The sequence below is a fragment of the Loxodonta africana genome, chromosome 6 (assembly GCF_030014295.1).
Source record: "Loxodonta africana isolate mLoxAfr1 chromosome 6, mLoxAfr1.hap2, whole genome shotgun sequence".
Classification (NCBI taxonomy): domain Eukaryota; kingdom Metazoa; phylum Chordata; class Mammalia; order Proboscidea; family Elephantidae; genus Loxodonta; species Loxodonta africana.
The window spans coordinates 38,029,131-38,053,906 of NC_087347.1; the positions used below are offsets into that span (position 1 = coordinate 38,029,131).

Genomic DNA, 24,776 nt, shown 5'->3' on the forward strand with positions numbered 1-24,776 from the left:
TCATATTATTCATTTTGAAAAAGTTTTTGAAAATATCCCTTTATTACTCTTGAATTTTATATGTGCGTGCTTTACCTATTTTAAAAAAATGATTACTTTTTAAAAGTGTTATGAAATATATATATATATATATATGTATTTATGTAGATATCTCATAGCCATCAAGTTGATTCTGGCTTATAGTGACCCTGTAGGACAGGGTAGAACTGCCCCATACAGTTTCCAAGGCTGTAAATCTTGGTGGGTTCAAACCGCTGGCCTTTTGGTTAGTAAGCCAGCTGCTTTAACCACTGCTCCACAAAGAGCCGTAATGGTGCAGTGGTTAAAGTGTACCGCTGCTAACCAAAAGGTCTGTGGTTCAAACCTGTCAGCAACTCTGTGGGAGGAAGAGGTGGCAGTCTGCTTGCCTAAAGATTTACAGCCTTGGAAACCTAATGGGGCAGTTTCCATGAACAGGAATCGACTCATCAACAGTGGGTTTGGTTTGGTTTTATATAGATATAGACAGAGATGTACAGGTTTGTGTGTAAATATATATATATATATTTAATTTTTAAAATCAGCATTGCTGTTAAGAGGATCTTAATGAACTCCTTTTTTAAATAAAACTTTTTTATTTTGAAATAATTATAGATTCATAAGAAGTTGCAAAGATCGTGCGGAGAGGTCCTGCTTACCTTTCACCCAGCTTCCCCCATTGGTTGCATCTTAGGTACAAGATCAAAACCGGGAAATTAATGTTAATATAATGCATCTGTATAGTTCTGTGTCATTTAATCACATGTGTAGATTCCTGTAACCACCATCACCGCCACCACAATCAAGGTATTACCTTAATGAATTCCTTCTCATGCCAAGGTTACTTTTACCAGTTGAGATTCTGGAAAAGAGAAGGAGAAGCCAAATCTTATGTTTAGTTAAACAGTAGGTTTTTTTCATTTGGCTGTGTCTGGAAACTAATAGTAATATTTTTGATAATTTAGCTGTGGTTTAGCATAGAAAGCGGTACGATTCGACAGAACTGATTGAGGAACCTTGTTTTGTAGGTGTCCAAGCAGGCCAAAGAGTTTCTGGAGTACGTGTATGAGGAGCCACTGATCGACATCCAGCAGGAGAACCCCATGCTGTACCTGCACGCTGAGCCACTAGCCGCAGTGGTGCGCCTGCGGCAGCAGCTCAAATCACTCCGGGCCTATTTGTTCAGCTGCCGGGCGGCAGTGGCCGAGGATCTGCGCAGAAGGTAAGAATCACAAATGTCAGACGGCTCCGGTTTGTTTTTCTTTCCCACCCTGGGAGGGCGGTTAGATGATCTCCAAGGGCCTTTCCAACGCAGTCTGGCTCTTAATGCTGTGGCTGTCCCTCCACCTTCCACCACTGGCTCCCTCTGGGTTCCTATTTTTGATTTTTCCCTCTGAGGTCCTGTATTTTGTTGAGTCAAGCAAAATGAAAATCACACTTCAGCATAACTAAAGGCTTTAGCTCGTGGATCAGGTGCCCAGGACATTGAAGGATATAGCCCCTACCCTCAAAGGGCTTACCTGTAGGCTAACTTGAAGGATTCCTGGTGGCGCATCTTAAGAACTCAGCTGCCCAAAAGGTTGGCTGTTCCAGCCCACCAGCAGGCAGCTCCGTGATAGAAAGCCTGGGGAAAAGGACCTGATGATCCGCTTCCTTAAAGATTGCAGTTCTACTCTGTCCTATGGGGTCTCTGTGAGTCAGAAGAAAACTCGACATCACCTAATAACAACAACAACAACAACATAGGCTAACTTGAGATAATCAAAATATTGACTTTATTGATCACTTATGTAGTGTTTAATACTTTGCCCAATATAAATTCCTATTTCCCATCAGTAAAAATAAGCATGTCTGAAGTATTTCATAACCGAAAAACATTTTCCATGGCAAATAAGTAGGTAGCTATTCAAATCTTATTTTCTATATAGAAACAAATAACCCAAACTTGGTTATTTGCTGGTTGGAACATGGAGCTGGGATTTACATGCTCAGCCCAGGATACTGCCTTTCATGTTACCATTGGCTCAGGCGCTCTTTCCATCACTAACCGGAGTTCATAGAGCACACAAGTCCAAACGAGACTCAAATCCTCAAAATAAGATCGAAGTTAGAATGTGTCTGCTCTCATCAAACTCCTTCTTTTACATTAGATTTTATTGGCATTTAAATTCACACCCTTGGCATAGAGGAACTCACTTATACTTGAAAGAATCTGTTGATGGTGTTCGTAAGTCCCTAAAAATTCTTCTTAATTTTTTTGTTTTAATAGAAATGACTAGCAGTATACATTATTCACACTGAATCTTTTGGAGGTAAACCAAGGTGCCTGAGAACCTTTGGAAAGTATTAAAGTGATGTAGTTTGCAGCTTCAAATCCAACTAGATCCAAAGAAACTGAAATGACCCCAGGCATCCGAAGAAGACATTTAAAAAAAGAGCCAAATGTAGATAGTAAAGGATGCATAATATCTAGACTGGTTCTCATAAAATAATAATGAAAAGGCAGCTGCCATAAAGCAAAATACTTCTTGGCGGTAGTCATTCCATTACCTAATTGTTTTTCAGAAAGTGGTCAGGATTTATTCTTATAACATCTAGGTATATCTTAATTTTAAAAGATCATAGCTTTTCCTGTAAGGCAACAGAATCATATGGCTCAAACCAATTTACCAACTATACTAGGTATAAGATTTTTGTTAACATTCAGAGTATGTTTATGCTATTATTTTCAGTGCCTTTTGACTTTGCTCAGAGCTTGTTTTTCTTTGCCTATATTTTTAGATGATATTAAAATCTATACTTGGGAATCATTTTAGATACTATATAATATTTTACTTTGGTTAAAATATGCCAAATCAGGGCATACATTTAGAAATTAAATAGGAGGTCCTCTCCTCATATGGATGACTAAGAATACCTATGCTATTCCAGCAGTTTAGTGGTTTACCACCATGTACTGGGCCTTATGGCCAGACCACCAGGAAAGAAATGGAAGTTTACAAAGAAGGCACTCCCAATGCTGTAAGAATAAAGACAGCAGTCTTTTTTTTTTTTTTTCTTTCTTTCTGGACTAGTTCATGACCATTGTGTAGCATAGTACCTGAGACAGGGTAGATGCTCAATAAGTATTGGATGAATAGATGGAGGGAGGGAGGGAAGACGGAATAGATGAACGGATGTCATTTTAGATGACTGAGCAATGGCTGGTAGTCCAATTTGGGGGAAGGAGTCATCTTCAAATTCTTTTTTTTTTTTCCTTATTTTCCTACCTGTCATTTAGCACAGTGTCTGACCCATCCTAAACCCTCAAAAATAGTTGTCAAATGAACATATGAATGAATGAACAAATAAAGAACAAATTAATCAGTCAAAAAAATTTAATTGGTTCTGTTCCTGAGCTAACTCTCAAATCTTTCCCCTTTTTTCATTTCCAGTGGAGCCCCTAGATAGTACATATGGTTAACACTGTTGGCTGCTAACCAAAAAGTTGGAGGCCCAAGTCCACCCAGAGGCACCTTGGAAGAAAGGCCTGTTAATCTGCTCCCAAAAAGCAGCCATTGAAAACCCTGTGGAGCACAGTTCTACTCTGACACACACAGGGTTGCCGTGAGTTGGTGTTGACTCGACAGCAGCTGGTTTGGTTTGTTTTTTTATTTCCAGTGCACCGCCCCAGTTCAGTCTCAGGACTATTGCAGTATCTTTCCAGCTATTCTAACTCTGGTGTCTTCCTTCTCTAATCTAACCTTCACATCAGATAAATTATTAAAGTATGGAATTCAAGATCTACCAAAATCTAGACTAATATATTGCTTCATTCTCTCAAATCTCCTGTACTTCAAGCACAAATCATTATTTAACTCTTCTTTCAATACAAAAGGTTTATACAAAATGAGCCCTGGTGGTGCAGTGGTTAAGTGCTTGGCTCCTAACCAAAAAGTCAGCCATTCAAACCCACAACCATTCCATGGGAGAAAGATGTGGCAGTCTGCTCTCATAAAGATTACAGCCTTGGAAGTCATATGGGGCAGTTCTACTCTGTCCTATAGGGTTGCTAGGAACTGTAATTGACTTGATGGCACACAGCAACACAACACCATACAACTGAAGTGCGAACAACAGTGCCTTTACATAGTAGGCACTATTGTTATTACTGCTTTCTTATCCTAGGATGTTCTTGTCTTTGGTTTTTAAGATCTTTGTTGAAAGGTTTCCACTTAAACATCACCTCCTGATGTCCTCTTTACTGAAAACAATCTTTTCTCTTCTGTGCTACTATTTCAAGAGAAGAGTGAGCAAGGGGAAGTGGGCTGAAAAGCTAGCCAGGGCCCCTAACCTGCAGTTCCTGGGTATGCTGTTGTTAGTTACTGTCAAGTCAGCTCCAACTGATGGCGACCTTATGTATGACCTAATGAAACGTTGCCCAGTCCTGTGCCAGTGGGGACTTATCCATGCAGTTGTTACATAAATTGGGCAGAGAGGGAAGTTCCCTAAGAACAAACGTAAGACAATGATTCCTACAGAACTGTAGAGGAGGCACATGGATGGGTTCCCACAGTATAGTTCTGTCATTTAGAGTTCCATAAAATTACATACTGTTCAAATAATCTTTGGGGTTACCGTTTCTCTCTAATCTGGGGCTGAGAAAACTATACCAGTAACAAGCAGTACTCTTACAACTTTCATGGGAGGTAGGGAGGTGGGGAAGAAGAAAAGGTCAGGTCTTGTAAGATTTCAAATCTTTCCAATTAATTTTGAAATGTGACTATTTAGTAAAATATCTCTAAGAGATTTTCTGTGAGATGTCCATACTTTCAGTAGCTGGGCTATACTTAACTCTCTACCTTCTTCAGTGTCTACAAAGATAACCAGAGCTACAAGGAGGAACCGCGCCCACCTAATAATGGCAAAATTCCTGTTGCCGAAGGCTACCTCACACTTATCTTTCCTGTTTAGATGGAATCTGACTTTTTAAAAACAAAACTAGCCGACATGCCTTTAGAGATGATAAATTTACCCCAAATCAATATGCAATTAAAGGTTTCCTTTGTTTCACCTGAAGGAGCCCTGGTGGTGCAGTGGTTAAGTGCTCAGCTGCTAACCCAAAAGTCAACAGTTCAAATACACCTGCTGCCCCGTGGGAGAAAGATGTGGCAGTCTGCTTCTGTAAATATTACAGCCTTGGAAACCCTACGGGGCAGTCCGGCTCTGTCCTTTAGGGTCGCTATAAGTCAGAATCAACTTGAGGGCAGTGAGTTTGGTCTTTTGGGAGGTTTTGTCTTACCTAGGGATATAACAGCCGAACTGGGGGAGTTTAGACAGTGAGGTGAACCCACCGAGTGCTACTAATCCTGTAATTCTTGATAGAAATTAAAAGAAGGAAGAGTTGATGTGCCGTAGGGGAACAGAGAAAAAAAAAAAAAGAATCCAGTTCTTATCTAGTTATAAAAGGCATTCTCTCCCTGCCTGGTTTTTACCTCAGTATAAGAGTGGCCATTAATCTCTAGCAAGTAGGCTCAACATGCTGAAGACCTGTCAGCACCATATAAACAGAATAAAACAAACTGTTAATATTGCTGTCGTGAGAAAACTGAAAACAGACTGATTAATTGTATTGGTGCTTGACCACCAGGGAGCCAACTTTGGTCTTTGCCTTATTAGGGAAGTCACAGTTTGCTTTTAGGCTTTTCATTATGATGACTGTCCGGTTTTCATCCTCACTGTTTTTGTTATTGTTGTTAAATGAACGCCTTGTTCTTGAACCCATACCGAAAATCTTGACTGGCAGGGGTGATTAGTTTAGAAAGTCAGTGTCCTCCAGGAAGCCTAAAATGTTTATAGTGCTGACAATTCACTGTTTCTGAGGAATCCCAGATGGCTACCCAGCTGAATCGGTTCAGGAGCTAGTTAACTTTTCACAAGAAGAATTATTTACAGTGTCCACACATGAAGGTGCATGAAGAACTCCGTGGAAAATATTGTCATGCAGGGCAGTGTCAGGAAACATCCGGATCAGGAGTCATCAGCGGAGCTTTTGAGCAGGAGGAACCTAAGAAGAGCGAGAAGGGGCCTCAGCCCTCCACATGCCACTGAACACAGGAACAGTAGGATGTGTATAAATCAAAGGTCACTAACTGTGCCTCCATCTGGAGCTTCCAGACTAAGACAGACTAGGAAGAAAGGCCTGGCAATCTACTTTAGAAAATCAGCCAGTGAAAACCTACGGATCCCAACAGTGTAATCTATAATGCGTCATGGGGATGACACAAGATTAGGGAGTATTTTGTTCTGTTGTGCATCAGGTCGCCATAAGTTGGGTGCCAGTGCAGTGCCAGCTAACACCAACAACAGTGTGTACCTCAGGGCCAGGTTTGTCCTGCAGACATGTTTTGTTTGGCCTGTATAAGAATGGCCCCCACCATGTTTTGCAATTTTGAAATAGTTGCGAGCGTTTAATAATCAGGAGTGTTCACACACGCACGCACGCACACACGCACGCACACAGAAAGAGAGTGATGCTTTCTGGTTTCTCTTGGGAAGTCAGAAGCTCTGATTACACAGTACTTCTTCCCTCATTCCCACATAGCAGCAGTCAGGTTTAGATAGGGGGCTTGGGCACTCTGGTTTACCATACTGCTCCTATAGTCTCCCCAAACCCAGTGTCACTGGCATATAATATATGGCACTTTGTTGCTTTTCTTATCCACAGCCCATTCCACTCATTCATGGTGGTGCCTGGGGCCACAGGCATTTGAAGTTTTGACTCCTAATACATGTAATTAAATAGTAAGAATAGAATTTGCTGGTGTCTCAGGTACTAGACAAGTATCCTAAAGGCCAAATTTTCCTATTCTTTGTAATCTACAGTAGAAGACAACACATGCTAGCCATGCAATAAAAGTTTGTTAATTCTATCATCTCACATTTGTACAATAGCTTACTGTTTGTAAGATAAGTATGATTTTATCAGTTAAAAAGTACCTTCCCATAAACATGTTACTTGTTTTTCACAACAACCCTGTTAAGTAGGTAAGGCAGGTGGTATTTAGAGAGAGGAGAAGGAACTGTGACCCTAAGGTGCTATGCAACTTGCTCAAAGCGACAAAGCTTGTAAGCGGCAGAGCCCACACTAAACCCAGGTGTTCTGATAATTAGATCATTCCTGCTTTCCCCATCACATTTGCTGTTGGCGATGTGCTGTCAGGAGGTCTCTAGACTCTTAATTCTCCTGCAGACTTGATTGAAGTCATGTAGGAGAGTGTCAAGGAAGGCAGGGAGGTGGCAGACAGTGATGTCCCCTGAACCCCAGGGAGATGGGCATTCTGACACACATTCTGTGCTCACTGCACGCACATTCAGCCATGGAGAGCCATCCATGGCTACTGGCTTAGCGCTAACAAGTACATTTTCTCTAGGTCAGTGTTTGCCAGAACTTTACAATATCATGGACCTGTACATTTAAAACAAAAATGTGGAGATAGATTTGCCCTATATATGTCTTTATTTAGTCAAAAAAGACATAAAAGCAAACAAAACATTACTTTCTACTTCTTACTGTCATTTCAGATATGAACTTAATAATGCTTAAAAAAATAAGTAAACAGCCTCAGAATATTGAACAGTTTTAAAAATTGAATAGATTTAAAACTCATTCTGCTATTCTGATTTTACCTTGGACTGCTAAAAACATTACCAGACTGATACCAGTCTTTTGTGCTTGCTTTTCAGAAATCCTGAATTAAACCATATTTTTTCTTCTGAGTGCTGAAATGAAATCATACAGCCCAGGGGAAGATGGTCTAGAAATTTTACATGTATACATGAGTGTTCCCCATTCCCTGTCATCAGCAGAGGGGCTGGGGATACCTGATGAATCCACAGTTGACATTATTATATAAATTTGAAACTAGTTTGTTCCCAACACTCGAAACTCATTGCTGTCGAGTCGATTGCAACTCATACCAACCCTATAGGACAAAGTAGAACTGCCCCATAGGGTTTTCAAGGAGCAACTGGTGGATTCGAACTGCCAACCTTTTGGTTAGCAGCCAAACACTTAACCATTGTACCACCAGGGCTCCACCCAACACTAGTTGAGGCCAAGAGGCAATATTAAAAGCATTATCAAAGTTGCTTAGAGCAGAATTATGTCTGTTCTTGGGGAACATTTGTTTCTACATGTTTGTCAAGTTTAGTCCTTGGCTTGGACCATTCTAGACTCGGGAGTCTCAAGAGAATACCAGAAATGATTCTTCCACCTTCTAAATCCACCTTTTTCTTGTCTTTGGTCTCACATTCTACTTGAAATTATGATCGTATCTAGGATTAGTTCCTACTGAAATATTAGCTTTTCTGACCAGTGAGAAATTTCTATCATAAATAAAGATTGCCATTTGATTAGCAACATTATTTATTTTGGTGTGCATGTTGTATGTATTCTGTCAGAACTCTCCTTGCCTCCTCTGTCTTCAGGCAAACTTTAGCAGTTTTTACAGCTCTTAGACCATTTTCCCGTAAATGCCATCTGACTTACCAAGACTCCTTCTCAGTTTCCCAGGGAAAAGTGTCAGGCTTTCTCCTAAAGTCACAGAAGGTGAGGCTAAACCGGAAGATTGAAATGTCTTTTGGATGTCTAATAGCATCTCAAATTAGTATATCCTAAACTGGGTTCCTAATATCCTTACCCACCCCAACTCCCACTGCAAACTACTTCTCCAACATTCTTACTTAATAGCACTTTCATCTCTCCAGTGAGTCAGGACAGGTACCTTTCTCTCACACTCAAAATCCAACCCTTCAGCAAATCCTGGCTGCTTCGCCTTCAATTCATCTGTTGATGAACATCTAGATTGTGGTCAAACTGATTTTGATAGTGTTCATCATTTTAAATAAATAAATAAAGTCATTATTCTATCACTTTTGTGTGTATCCTTCTAGACCTTTTCCTTTACAGATGATTTTTCCCCATAAAAATAGTTTCATACTGTACATACTGTTTTTTTTTTTTCTGTTTTCTTGTGGTGAAAATATACATAACAAAACACATGCCAATTCAGTAATTTCTACATGTATATTTTTTTTTTTTACATGTATAGTTCAGTGATAATTGATTTTATTCTTCAAGTTGTGAAACTATATTCACTAACCTTTTCAAAATTATTCCTCTCTGGTTTTTCTTGCAGCCCTAGTCTTCTCAATTAGAGATTAAAAAAAAAAAAAAAAAAAAACTGATTACATACTATTTTTAATAGACTATTTTTTACAATAGTTTTAGGTTTACAGAAAAATTGTGCAGTAAGTACAGAGTTCCCATGTACCCCCTCTCCTTCTGCACACTTTCTCCTAGTATTAACATCTTACATTCTATGGAACCAATCTTGATTACATAATTATTAACTAAAGTCCATAGTTTACCTTAGGGCTCACTCTTAGTGCTCTATATGTACTATTTGTAACCCAATTATTTCACTTGTTTTTAGGTGCCATCAAGTCAGTTCCCGTTCATAGTGACCCTATAGACAACAAAACAAAACACTGCTCAGTCCTGTGCCACCCTCAAAATCGTTATTAAGCTCAAGCCCATTGTTGCAGCCAGTGTGTCAGTCTATCTCATTGAGGGTCTTCCTCTTTTTTGCTGACCCTCTACTTTACCAAGCAACATGTTCTTCTCCAGGGACTGATCCCTCCTGATAACATGTCCAAAGTATGTGAGATGTACTTCCTTGCTTCTCAGAAGCATTCTCATTGTACTTCTTCCAAGACGGATTTGTTCGTTCTTTTGGCAGTCCATGGTATATTCAATATTCTTTGTCAACACCACAATTCAAAGGCGTCAATTCTTCTTTGGTCTTCCTTATTCATCATCCAGCTTTCACATGCATATCAGTTGATTGAAAGCACCATGGCTTGGGTCAGGCGCACATTAGTCTTCAAGGTGACATCTTTGCTTTTTAACGCTTTGAAGAGGTCTTCTGTAGCAGATTTGCAGTAGGTGCAATGTGTCTTTTGATTTCTTGACTGCTGCTTCCATGGGTGTTGATTGTGGATCCAAGTAAAATGAAATCCTTGACAACTTCAGTCTTTTCTCTATAATGATGTTGCTTATTAGTACAGTTGTGAGGATTTTTTTTTTTTCTTTTTGTTGTGAGGTGCAATCCATCCTAAAGGGTGTGGTCTTTGACACTTAGTATATTGTAAATATCTTTTTACGCCAGTAAATATTTGCCTACAGCATCACGAATCACTGAGAGAAAATGGTGTTTTGATGTGTGAGCATGCCTACATACGATTAATCTTGGAAGAAGTGAATGAAGATATTATACAGTGTGCTCAACAAAAGATTGCATGAGTTAATAATAATGGGCTAATAGACATTTCGTGGCAACCACCCCCCCCCCAAAAAAAAGTCAAACGTATTGATTATCTGTTTCAGAAAGAAAAGATTACATGCTGTTGTGAATCAAATAAGCTTAATTTAGGAGGCTGGAAGCTAGCTTTTTAAGGTATATCTCTGTGGGCAACCTAATTCTTAAAACAGAGTCTACACAGACTGGACTTGCTATGTCTCTGAACCACGTATAAGGAATATCTTATAACTAAAAAACCTGAGATCTAAACTGCAGCTAATTATTAGCCAACAAAGTCTGGCTAATATTGAATTTTGGAAGAACAAGCCTGTTCTACAACAATATTATCACTAAATTAGTCTCATTCAAGACCAGTAATTATTAGCACTTCAGGTGTGCTGATAACACTTCTTTAAGCTCAGTAAATGAATACAACTCTGTATTCTTTTTGAGACTTAATATTAGCCAGACTTTTGTGGCTAGTTTTCAGGTTAGCTAATTAAAAGTGTCATTAGCTGCAGCTGGGACTTTAGCCATAACGGATTAACTTCATGAATCTGTCAGGACTCAGAAACTACTAAAATAGATTATGTCATTTCAATAGTTTTTTTTTTTTTAAGAAATCATTTCTTCTCATCCTACGTCAAGAGTCCCTTTTCCCTTGAATGACTTCTAGAACTTTTATTTTCAAGTCATTTAACCTCCTGATCTGCTAGTCCCTCCTCCCCCTTTCTTCATTTACTCCAGAGATCAAATTCAGCAAATTTTATATGTATGTAATACTACCAGTATCAGCACCCTAAAAAGGAGCTACAGGCTGTCCGCAAAAGACAGTGTCATTCAAAACTAAATAGATTAATAAACTTAGAAGAAGGAACTCTGGAAAGTTAACCAATTAGCTTTTCTCTGCTATAATGTTATGTAGCTCTTTATTTACTGAGAAGTCCTTCAGACTGTTAGACAGTGATTGTATCTTATTCCTGGATTAGATGAAATATACATTAATTGTCTAAAATAATTTCCTAAAAGACAACAACAAAAATTCATTGCAGGAAAAGTGTTACATCCTTGCAACCATTAAAAAATGCCTTAAGAATTTGAGCTAAGGATTAACAGCTGTGATATGATCTGTCACTTTTATCATCAGACCCCAGAATAATCACAACCAAAATTACTTCCCAACTATTTCTACTCCAGGCTTTAAATTGTTGCTAAGAAACTTCAACTCAATTTCTGAGTGAACGGCTAAGAGAAACTCTTATTTCCCATGACTATCTGCCAAGATACAATATCCAGTGCAATCTTGCCACTTTTTCAGCCAAGGAGATTAGCAAAATGAGGAACCTAGAGAAATGATGGACGCTTGTTTCTTCCCCATGGATTGCTATCAAAATATCTGCCTTTGATTTAACATTGTTTTTCCGTTAGCTGGGAGTATGAGTCCTGTCCAGATTCAGCCTAATGGAACTATTTCAGGAAGAGTTCGCAGCTCATATCAAGAACACTAAATTGCATCTCTGCCTAGGGATGCTTTACAGTGCTTTTTGCTTATTTCAGCGTGGATGCATGTGCCCTCCAAAGGAAAGACAGTGTGGCTGTCTCACCTCAGTAAAAATTACCTACCCTGGAGCACATTCTTGGAAAACACAGTGGTACTACATGAATAAATGGTTTCCCTTTCTAAATTATTTCTTATGCACCTCTACCTATTCTTCCTTTAGACTCTGCTCCTTTAGAATCAAAATCTGGAGGTTTGCCTTTGGTGTTATCTCTGTGTGTGTGTGTGTGTGTTGTGGTTTTTTTTTTCTTCTTCTTCTTTAAAGCCTGTCTTGTATGTGCTGAAATATTTCCATTTCAATTTTTTTTTTTACATTTTAACCATTGGGTTTTTAAATGCCAGTTGTGCATTTCTAAGGACTGAGCTTCAGGGAACTGGCAATATTATCAAATTTAACAAAATCCTGCGAAGGGTCTGCCTCCTTCAGAGCCTGACCCAGGCCTTTTTCTCTCATAAGCATCACAGTGTGGTGGAAACTGAGTAGAAGTCCTCAGAAATTAGTCAGTTTAAATAAGTCTTGATTTATTTGGCTTAGTGTAGTGGTACCAAATGGGATGAGGCCCCCTACCTTTTCTGTTAAGACTGCTGCTTTTTGATTTCTTAGTCAATTATCTCTGCATTTTTTACCCTGGCTGTATAATATAAGAACTCTGGGTCGTATATGACCTTTTTCCTTTTTAATTCTCATCTTTTCTCGCCTTTCTCATTGGAACAATCTGTTAAGTGAAGCCTCAGTTACCTTCCCGGTGTGGCAGTTCTAAAGATGATAAAATGTGAAATGTTGGCACCAGAAACGATAGTGCTCGTTGATGTCCACGGTCCTTTAGCAGATTTCTTCAGTGTTCTCTGGTACCAGAGAAGTTGATAATACTACCTGCCAGCTGATGTGGCTTCCTTTGATGGGTGAGTGAAGTGTGTAGTTGACTTTTCTTATCACATTTGTCCTTTGGCTTGGGTGTCAGGGCCGACCAGATGAACTTGCATTGGCGTGAGCAGGGCTATCTATGTGGTTGGCCCGCTACAGTAGACGTGCTGGCAGACCTGATGATTAATAGACCTCTGGGGCCTTGAGGTCTCCTAATACGCAGAAAGCCCTAAACGCAGCAGCCTCATCAGAAGACAAAAGGCAGCACCCTCCTGTAGCAAGGATCATGTTTACCAAGGGACTGCTAAGTCAGATATCCTTCAGTTAGGCTGTAGCTTTCAGTTCCTGATAAAGTTGAAGTTTTGGATGAAATTACTAATTACCTTTTATGTAACATTTTAGTAGAAACTTGAAGCGTTTAAAGTAAGAAAGTACGTGTGTGTGTGTGTGTATGTGTGTGTGTGTCTGTGAGAGAGAGAGAGAGAGAGAAAGTGAGAGCACCCAAGAGCGTCCAGCTGGGTCCACAGCCATTTCCTCTAAGTCTTTCCAGGGCCAGGTTTCCTCAGTTATCCTTGCTCTTGTTAACTTCAGCTTCTGTTTCTGCACTAGCTTCTATCTTTTAGCATATGCCCAAGTCTCTCCCACCTTTAAATCAAGAATCCTTTCTTATTTTTACATTCTTCTGTAGCAACGTCTCAATTTCTCATTTCCTTAAGGTTAGCATCTTAAAAGAGTAATCCACTCACCCCTCTGCAGTCTGGCTTCTCCCCTCCTCACCTGAAACCACTCTTTGCAAGGTCACTGATGAATTCCTGTCTGCCAAATCCGGCAGGCGCTTTCAGGCCTCACTCTTTAAGAGTCTTCCTCATATTATTTGACCTCTCCACTGCCTTTGATGCCATTGACCCCCTTCTTCCTTCTTGAAATTCTCTCCTTCCTTGACTTCCCTGACGCAGGCTTTTCTGGTTTTTCTCCTCCCTATCAAACTGTCCCTTCTCAGTCTTCTCCCCACATGCATGCCTTAAATAGTACTACTATATTGCCAGGGTCCAATTCTTTCTCTTTTCCCAGTATGTGCTGTCTTGGGTTTTCATTCACTCTCATGGCTTTACCTAAAACGTGTAGACTGAGGCCTCACAAGTTTCTGACTGGATTTCACTGGACAACTCTACTTGGACCTTCCACAGACAATTCTTTGTCCTAACAACTGAACTGCCCCTTTCCCGGAAAAGGCTACTCTGTGTCCTTATTTCGTATCTCAGTAATTGGAACAGCCATTTATCTACTTGGCCAAGTTGAAAAACTGTGAATAAGCCCAGGCTCCTTCCTGGTCTTCATATCAAATTAGTCATCATGACCTGTGGATTCTGCTAAGGAAATTTGTCTTGTAGTAGGCTCATTCTCTCCAACCCCGGTGCAACTGTTTTAATTCTATTCAGACCCCCATCATTTCTCACCTAGTTTACCAAGGAAAATATCTCTCCATCTCTTCTCCCATTCTCTTCCTCTGTCAATGATCTTTTAAAGTCACAAGTCTAACCACGTCATTATCTTTCTTAAGGCACGTCTATGGCACCCCCTCTCCTTTGGGGTAAACTTTTAGTGTGGCATTCAAGATCCCTCATGTCTGGCCACTGCCTAACTTTCTAACCTATCCTCTGCAGTTCCCCCCTCCCAAACATGTGCACATTTTCAGCTCCTTCATCTACCCATCCAGCCAGTTCTCTGAAAGCAGCATACTTGCTCTATAGCCTCTATGCTCCTGCCCATGCTACTCCCTCTATCTGGAATACCCATCCTTCTGTGTTTTCAGGTTAACTCTGACTTGTCATTTCTCCAGGGAGCCTTTCCTAAACAAATATCCTGCACATTTTCCTCATCCCTTCATATGCTTCTATCTCGGCACTCCTCATGAACTGCAACTACAGAGAAACCTGTGAGAGCCGGAACTTGACGGGACTGCCTTGTTTTTCCAGGTCTTGCAAGTTTTCCACCTTTGAAAGGGTTCAGTCTTACCATTTTCTATCACTCATTTTAGTGGAAAATATTTGAGTTTTCGTTCTCTGACAGGTTTCCGCCTTGCACAGCTTCCAGCTTTCGCAGGTTTTACTGTATTTTCTTGTTTATCCCACTTGTCTGCGTGCTCTCTGATATTAAAAGCTATGTCTTCTGCATATTTCCAAGCCTGGCACATGTTATGTACTCAGCAGTTACATATTACAATGAAATGTGTGTTGATTTTAGGTTCTGAAAATATTGTCTCCACGACTGTAGCTGAGTCACAAAGTTCATAGGACTGGATTTCATTTGCATTATATTCATGCACGGTAGAGATCACAAGTCACGTTTTCTGGGAAAAAATCCAAATAGTCAGCCATTTTTTATTGGATATGTTAATAGTAAAATTAATGCTGAAGTGACTGTCTTAAGGGAATACCAACCTTTGCCTTCTAGACATGAACGGCTCACCCAGCAGTCCCTGAAGTGGGTGAAAATTCATTTCTGTGTCCTCTGCAGGACCCTGCCTTCTCTAGTCAGATCAGCCTAAGGCAGATTAATGCTACCTGAGCGTGCCTTCGGCATACAAATTCTCCATAACCTCTTCTACAAATCAAAACTTAAGGGGAAGTGGCCTTTAGAAATCCCCATTTGTTCCCTCCATTTCCTAAAGGGCCCCTATAAGACAGACTAACTTGCATGACCTAAGTCACAGCAGGGAAAAGCCCTTGGCCTTACGGAAGTGAGAAGTTGCTATGGCCCAGCTTTCCTGGGCTTGGCTTTTACGTCCTTACTTAACCTGTGCTTTCCCTGTGGATGGTCTGCCTAAAGAAGATATTCACAGAATGTCTTTCAAATTCAGTCTGCCTTGCATACATAGGCAGTGGGAAGAATAAGCAATATCCACAGGAGCAGTGAGCCTTTAATTACCTGGCCTTGCCTTCAAAACTCTTAATCTCCTATAAGCAGAAGGGCATGTCCTTACCTCTAAATAGCTAGGAAAGTTTTTTCTCCTTTATTTATATATAAAAAAGCATTAATATAAGATACTCATTTTTATACCTCACAGTTTTCCCTCTCAAGAAGTGTCATCTCGTATTTTTTGTGCTGTAACTTCCAGCCTTGGGGGAGAAAAGCTGATTGACATTATCTGCCTTAAAAGTCTGTATTTTTTATGGCCACCACTAAATCTCCTGGACACAACATCTTCTCCAGACACAACAAACTCAGTTCTTTATCTTTCCTGTATATATATTACATTTTCCAGTTCTTTGTGTCTGCTGTTATGACTGACCTGATGTAAATTATAATACTAGACCCTGAAAAGTGATAGAGCGGAGACAGTAGATAAAGTGCTTCTGGGGGGATTTAGAATCTCTTCTAATGCCAGAGAGAAAAATAAACATGCGAAATAGATGTAGACACATAGAAACAAATATCTAGCTAGCTTTAGCTGTATGCATAATGTTGAAAGAATATTAGAGATGAGCATGACCAAAGTCAGTTAGTTATTAGTTATTATCATGAGAAGGAGAAAAATGAACAGTGTTCAGAAGCAAGAAGGACCCAGCCTACTAAGGAGAAACTAAAAATTCTCTTTGTTGGTCATCAACTTTGTTCATGAACAAATCTGTCTCCAGCACTTAGCACAAGGCCAGGCTTATTTTAGGCACTCAGTAAGTGTTCGTTGATTGAATGACTGACTGACTGGGTATAGCACTCTAGTAAGGGTATACCAATATGATTAGGGAATATTTTTAAATAATTCCTATAGCCTGTATACTCCCAGTCATAAAAGTCATAGAATTTTAGAGTGGAAAGAACTTTGAGTAAAATACTACAAATATACTTGTCCTACTTCCCAGAAAAGCTCCAAAATAGAATATGCCTGCCACAGTCCTCCATGGGTGAAGGACTTTGCCTAATTGGTTTACTGCTCTTTCTTCATTGGCCTAGTAACAGTGCTTAGCACACTAGTTAACCAGTTTCTGTCAAGTCAGTTCTGACTCTTGGTGACCCCATGTGTGTCATAGTAGAATTGTGCTCCATAGGGTTTTCAGTGCCTAACTTTTTCAGGAGTAGAGTGCCAGGCCTTTCTTCTAAGGCACCTCTGCATGTACCCGAACCTCTAACCTTTTGGTGAGCGTGTTAACCCTTTTTACGACCCAGGATCTGGCACACAGTGTGAGATGGGTGAGTAGATGGATGCATGAATGGATGGAAGGAAGGAAGAATGAATAATTTGTAGGATTTGGCAAGTAATGAAGGCTTAATTTAAAGATTAAATAATGAATTTCCAAATGAGCTAGATATTAGACAAGTGGTTCTGACTTTGGCTACACTAGTCACCAGGACTGTTTTTGTCTTATTTTATTTTGTGGAACACTGATTTCTGGGGTCTATCCATGTGCATGCCCTGTTATTTTCTAAATGCTCCCCGAGTAATTCTAATAGCCAGGGTTGGGATCCACCATCTTAGACCATTCCAAATAAATGTAGCTCATGCGTATCTCTTATCATTTGATCATTGTACTGTAATTATTAGTTTGTATCTTTCCCTCACTTGACTGTATGCACCTTGAGTTCAGATACCAGGACTGTCTTATTCATAGATGTCTTCCTAGTGCCTGGCACAGTGGACAGACACAAATGTTACTTGAATAAATTGGTTATTTCTTTCATTTAGAGAAGAAAATTACATAGTACACAAGACAATTGCATAGTACCACTTGGGACAAAGAGAAAAAATGCTAGCACAATGGATTTCATTTTGTTTTATGTGGTTTTTTGGTAGTATTTTCTAACCACCTACGCTGGGTGGGCTTGGGCACTTTGGTACCTGTTGGCTGGTTTTTTTTTTTTTTTTTACCCCCTGTTCATCTATCCAGATGCTGTGAACTGACAGCCAAAGATGTTGGACTTTAATTAACGTGATATTCAGTACCACTGTCCCCATTAATAAGAGCCATAGGAGCCTCTAGACAAAGACACACAGGGTGCCACTCCAATTTATTTTTTCTCAACTCCAAAATCTATTAATGTAGCCATAGAGTAATAACACTGGAAAGACAGAGACATTGAGTTCAGTCACCCTCCTTCTACAGTAAAGAAGTTGAAGCCAGATGGGTTTTGGGACTTGTCCAAAAAGATCTCATAGCTTATTACAGACACAGACAAAAAAACATAGTGCTCTGACCCTCAGGCAGCACCACGACATGGCACTCCTAGCATCTCAGATTACATTGGAAATTACAGATCAAGCATTTCCTTCTCTGTTGATATCTATGTTAGGAAGAAGACTATCTGAGAAAAGGGTACTATTTATTACATGTTTCGCAGAGGTTGTGGGGGGGGTCTAGATGGGGGAGAGCAGAGAGGAGGGATTCTTGAATGAGACTTAGAAACTTATCAGCAAAAGTATGTTTTGTGGCAGCACTACAATTCACTTGTGTATTTGCCCTTGTTTTCAGAATTTTCCCCAGAGAATACCTCCTCCAACAGATCCACCTGTATTCCCTCGCCGACCTGCAGCAGGTAAGCGCTTGGAGGGGCCATTTCATCTCGTTTTCCCTCTAGAGAAGTCTGTTCGCTGATTTTGTTCTGGGCACCCGAATTCTCGATCTTTGAGATAGCTTTCACCACAAGTCCTGATATTCAGTTAATTTCTATTCAGGTTGGAAAACAAATTGATAGAAAAAATATTACAGGACAATAACAAATGTTGTGAGGACTACATTGCTGTAGTTCAGCTGCTGTGGAAAACAGTTTGGCAGTTCCTCAACAAGTTAAATATGGAATTACCATAAAACCAAACCCAACCCAACCCAACCCGTTGCCATTGAGTAATTCCCACTCACAGTGACCCTAAAATTTACCACAGGACCCAGCAAATCCGCACCTAGGTGTGTGCTCAAGAGAATTGAAAACATGTCCATGCAAAAACTTGTACACAAACTTTCATAGCTGCATTATTCATAAAATAATGTCAAAAAATGGAAACAACCCAAATATGTATCAAGATGAATGGATAAATTGTATCCACACCGTGGAGTATTAGGCCTTAAAAAGGAATGAAGTAATTGATAATGATACGACATGGATGAACCTCGAAAACATCATGCTAAGTGAAAGAAGCCAGTCACAAAAGACTACATACTGTATGATTCTGTTCATATGAAATACCCAAAATAGGCAAATTCATAGAGACAGTAAGTAGATTAGTGGTTACTGAGATCGGAGGAGAGCTGGGGAATGAAAAATGACTGCTAATGGGTGCGGGTTTATTTTTGGAGTGATGCAGATGTTCTAGAGTTAGATAGTGGTAATGTTTGCACAACTTTGTGAATATGCTAAAACCACTGAATTGTACACTTTGAGAGTGAATTTTATGCTATTTGAATTATATCTCGGTAAAAATGTTGTATGAGAAAAAATATATAAAAGACAACAAATATATTAAGCCTTTTGACTTATTCTGAAGCCAAAAGGTGGATGACTTTTAAAGTTTAGTAAAATATGGCAGAGCGTATAACAGTAAAAAAATTATCTTGTTATACTTTTAATAGTGTGTGTCCTTTTAATGATTGACCAGGTTAGCAGCCAGGAATAAAACCATTTTGTCTTTTCAGTCCTAAATGCTGAATGTGTTAAGCTTTGGTGAGTCATTTAAATCAACAGTTAACTCCCCAAGGAGTTGTTAGACACTAAATAAAAACATTACTTTCCTCTCTAGATATCTATTAATTCTTTCTAGAGACAGTTTTAAAAATAAATGTGGCAACTTTCCGAGTATCTCAAACTGTTGTATTCTGTTCTGTAATTGTTTCGTATTTGGTTGTTTTGCCCAGAGAAAATGAGATCAACTTAATAAATGTGTTCAGATCCTTCAGTCATTACATTACACTTCAAGGTGTTTTTCTTATTTAAAAACTTAAAACTTTTGTGTTCTCTTTGTCACCCTGGACGTAGAGAAGTTATTTTAAATGGCAGAAGTAGTTCTGCAGAGTTTATTTAGGGAGGTCTGAGAGAATAAAACCAAAAAAAAAAACCCAAACCCATTGCCACTGAGTTGATTCCAACTCATAGCGGCCCTATAGTACAGAGTAGAACTGCCCCATAGAGTTTCCAAGGAGTGCCTGGTAGAGTTGAACGCTTAACCACTACACCACCAGGGTTTCCTATACTAGCTGTTAATTTCCATTCTAGTGTCAAGCTTAAACCTATTTGCACATTTTTTTTTTTTTTTTTTAGCAGCCCCACCCCTCAGTCCAACTCCCGGGCCCTTTACTACATAGTCAAATGGCAGTGATCTGCTGGCTAGGGTGGGAAGGGGTATATTTTTAATTATGATTTTCGAATAGCGTCTAAGGAAAAGAATCTGTTAAAACCCCCACTATACATTTATCTAGTTTCTAGGACTCTTCCTGATCATAGTATCTGAGGACCCAGACTCTATCACTTGAGAAGTACCTTTAAAGGCCCAGACCGTTCTTGTAAAGGTGGTTTAAAATAGAATGGGTGGGCTCCAAAGTGAGTTCTCTTTGAGGATGCCTTTCAAAAACGAGTTTTGATATCAGATGAAGAGAAAGAATCAGAGTAATTCCATATTCATTTTAGGGCGTCAAAGTAGTTCTTCCATTTGGCATAATAAAGCTTGCTTTTTAAAGCTTTCCAAACCCTGCTGTCTTTTTTTTCCCCCTACTTTTCTTTTTTTTTTTTTTTTGTAATAATCAAACCATACATGCCAGGCAGCTTACTTGAATCAGTGGCTGCAGTATTCTTGGTGGGCCAGGCCATTAGTCCAGAAGCCCCAGGAGCAGCTTAATCAGTTTTCAGCCTTGGTAGTAAAGTGATAGAGGCAATCAGCAGCTTATCAAGCTCCCCATGGGCGGGGTGGCTAGAGCTCAATGTATCCATTTACTTAACAGCTCACTCCAACCTGGTTCTTTGTGCCTGGCTTTAAGAGCCCCAAACTTATCATATTTAGAGGAAGTTTAATTCAATTACTTTTTCTGCCTGAGGTGGGTTAAATTGGATTTAGCTTTTGATCTGTCTGCATCTTGGCTATCAACACAGAAGGGCACCCCCACCCCATCTTCCCTCAGTTTCTGAGTAAATGTCAAGCACGTTTTCTAGATCTGTTCTTGCAAATATAAAAGGGAAGCGAACACAAGGAGAAAGTAAAATGTATATACTACTGCTTTGTAGAAAAACTGTGTCAGTGGTACCAGCAAAGTCCGCCTTTCCTAACCGACCCAACTGCCACCCCCATGTTGGCCTCTGCGCCATTTTGGCCTCCCCTGGCTGCTCTACCCTCCTGTTTCATGTCATCTTCAGGGGTTTCTGAGTAAATTATTTTCTCCATGCTTGATTCCCCTCCTCACTCCTAAAACAGAGGTTTCTATAAAAGCAGATCTATCTATAAAGTAACTATAGAAAATTGAATTTCAGTTTACAGATTTTTCAGGGAAAAGCAGATAAACTAAAACAGGTGAACAAAGAGTTATGTATCCTGAATAATGATAATACTAAAAATATCCTTCCTAACGGCACAGATGCTTTTCCACAAATTTTTCTTAAGAGAAGTTGATTTTTCCCATTAGCTTTTATTTAAAAAAACAAAACATAGACATTTTCCTCTCAAAGAAAAAAGGAAAGAACTTAATAAACATGGTAAAGGGAGTTTATAAATTAATCATGTATAATTTAAAAATAATATAGTACACAAAATATAAATTATACTGAAAATAAAGATGCTGAAGGAATTCTGGAACCAAAAAATTTGTACCTTCTTGTCACTCTCTGGTTTCCTTTTTAGAAGTAACAATCCCTAAAGTTTTAGCAGATAGACTCAGTTCATCAATTTAGCTGAAGCTTCTAGGATTCGGAGAGCCTCTGTCTTCATTTTATGCCCCCTTTTCCTTGGCCCTCCTCCTACTAGGCCAGGAAGAATACTTGGCTCTATCTTTTTTTTTTTAATCTTACATGTTATGACTCCCTTCTTCCCTGTTAAGTGTGTGACAAGCTATCCCCTACTCACTCTTGCCTCTTTCAAGACGCTGATAAAAAGGTTCCAAATTTTACCAGTTAGAATTCATTAGTATATGTAAGTTAATGCTCAGGAGTTCTTAGTTGCTCTTAAGGTGCAAATCAGAAGCCTGGTTTAATATGTCATTCCTTGGGCCATGTAAGTGATAGGAGAATTTTTCTGAAGTTCCTCTCACTTGCTGAAAGAAAAGGTCAGATTTGACTTCTAAATGTTGGCTACCTGTACTCTTGTGACAAACCTAAAATGTATATTAATGACTAACGCTTCTGGTGTTACTCACCTTTGGGGCATGTGTAAGTTAATCATTGAATGATTCTATTTGTACATGATTCATGAGAAAGGATACTGGATGATCCCAAGGGTGAGGCTGTTGGTTTGAGTAGCCCCTCCCAACCCACAGACTCCACCTCACACCCACTTCCCTGCTCCCTTAAGTGGGACAATCTGAGGAACTCATTTCCTCATTGTTATCTTCCATGGGCCCTAAATTTCCAAAGTAGACCCTACCTTTAATTAAGGCAGTTTAAATCCCAGTTAATGTGAAATATATTATCTGAGAAGAATAAATTATTATTATCTTGACATAAATTCATTTGTCTTGTTAACAAAATGAAACACAACATGACCTTTGGTGGAGAGGGAGATTTCAACAGATAAATTTTCATGAAAAGTCTGGGATTTGAAATACTAAAGAGATGTGAAGTGGGAAGGATGCCAGAGGCGAGGACCCTCCGCACTCAAAGGCATGCTGCATTTTTAGTTGCAGACGGTTTGTTTTATATTAAAGCAACAACACATCAACTAAGCAACAGACATAACTTATGGGGGCAGGTAAATGTTTGATGAATTAATGGGTGGATGGGCGGATGAATACATATACTAACTAGCCTTGCCTTACTAGCTCTCTCTCCTCCTGCCCAAAAAAAGCAAACTAATTAATGTTCACCCCTAAACAAAACAAAATTAGAAATGTCAATCTATAAGGCACAGAATTCTAAAACCAAATAAAAATCTCAGCTTTTTAAATGTCAGGATAATGGTGAGTTCTTCAAAGTTGCAAACTTTCTGAACACTCACTAAACATTCCTGAACAGCTAACTTGTCTGTTAACTTTTTTCTAGCCCTCAGACCTTAGTAATTATCAGTGTGACCTAATCATTTGTCAGAATCAGCCCTTGAAGAAATAATGCAAATGGTGGTCCTGCCTTAAAGCCTTTCTAGCCAGCCCGTGCAGTCATCAAAAGGCAATATTTAAGGCATTTGAGGACCACTTTTTAAAAACATACTTGGCTGAATTTTTCTTCAAGGAAGATATGTGAGTTATTTTCCATAGCCCTGCCCCACCAAGCAGACACAGCATCAGACAATTTTATTCTCTGTGGGCGCTGTTCACAGAGTCAGCAGACAAAGGCTGACGAGCCTAAGTGGGCACCCAGCACGGCTGCCCTTTAACTGAAGAAGTAACAGGTGATGACCTTTATTCACATGGGGGTTGACGTCTTTGAATCCTCAGCCCACAGGGACACAGCGCCTCAGTGCCCACAACCAAGTCACCGGTCCCCATGCTCAGGAGCCCAAAGAACTTGTATTCATAGCCTCTCAGCACCCCTGATCCCCCCGCCATTGTCCACCCAGGCATTAGCGGGCAGGATAACTAATTAGGAGCTTTCAGATTTAACAAGCAGAAAAACAAAGCGTGACAGCTCGCCTGTGTTGTTCTGTGGCCAGTGCCTGTGTCCACTGCGGCCGGCACTGCCTTCAGAAACCCCTGAGCATAATCTGGGGCCAGCGGGAATGAGGCCTCCATTAAAACATCACTAAATCTCTGTTAGCTACTTTATCCAGGGTGGTTCCAACCAATTCATGAATTAGGAGAGAGAAGTGTAAGTTATTTGAGGGCCAAATTATGCCTTTTAAATAAGTGGATTTTGACCGCGAGTGTTTCCTAGAAGATTTTTCAGGGAAGAGGATGAATGTGATTCTTCAAAGGACTGGCAGGTTGGTAGCAGAGCAAATGGGAAGCCGTTTCTCAGGATAGCGGTGTATCTGGAGCAGCTAAACAGCTCACGCCTTCAGGCTCAGGCCCTCAGGGTGTTTTAAATCTGGGGTGGGGGTGGTGGGTGACGGCTACTGTGAAGTGACCAAGTCAGCACTGGAGCCAGGTCTTCTGACCCCTCTCAGAGGCCTTCAGACTTCAGAATCTTGCTGATCATGACTCCTGGCTTTTTGGTGTTTTGGTGATGCAGTCAGTTAGCTGAGCAGGTTATAAAAAGCAAAAAACCAAGCTCACAGTGACACTGTGGGGCAGAGCAGAACTGCCTTATAGGGTTTCCAAGGCTATAAATCTTTACAGAAGCAGACTGCCCCATCTTTCTTCTGCGGAGCAGCTGGTGGGTTCAAACTGCCAACCTTTTGGTTAGCAAGCGAGCACTTAACCACTGCGCCACCAGGGCTCCAAGTGGGTTATAGCAGCTGATTAATAAGGTGATGGTACAGGTTGTTCTTTATGCAAACTGGTTAGTTTTTGCCCAGAGAGAACGCTTTCTGTTTTGCAGACCCAATCACCGTGCCCAACTGCAACCAAACACCTGGCCTGCAGATGCATTAAAAGAATGAGGGGAGGCAGGCAGGGCTGTGGCAAAAAATGTGGATAACTAAGGGCAGAGTTGCAGCCCTGGTGGCATAGTAGTTAAGCGTTCTACTGCTAACCAAAAGGTCAACAGTGCAAATTCACCAGCCGCTCCTTGGAAACCCTGTGGGGCAGTTCTGCTCTGTCCTGTAGGGTGGCTATGAGTCGTAATCAACTCGACGGCAATGGGTTTGGTTTTTTCAAGTCCAGAGTTGAGGGTAGTAGTGGATCAGTTGTAGAATTCTCACCTTCCATGAGACCCAGGCTTGATTCCTGGCGAATGCGCCTCAGGCGCAATTACCACCCGTCTGTCGGTG

At 40.1% G+C, this 24,776-nt stretch overlaps 1 protein-coding gene across 12 annotated transcripts in view; it reads left to right on the forward strand.

Moving 5' to 3' along the window:
• PLEKHM3 (pleckstrin homology domain containing M3) overlaps positions 1–24,776 on the forward strand; it is a 229,420-nt gene that overhangs the window by 120,957 nt on the left and 83,687 nt on the right. For all 12 annotated transcript variants that reach the window (XM_064286748.1, XM_064286745.1, XM_023541989.2 and 9 more), the window contains 2 exons: positions 1,047–1,240; positions 18,253–18,316. In XM_064286748.1, coding sequence (XP_064142818.1) covers positions 1,047–1,240; positions 18,253–18,316 — 258 coding nt within the window. The remainder of the gene's footprint in view (positions 1–1,046; positions 1,241–18,252; positions 18,317–24,776) is intronic.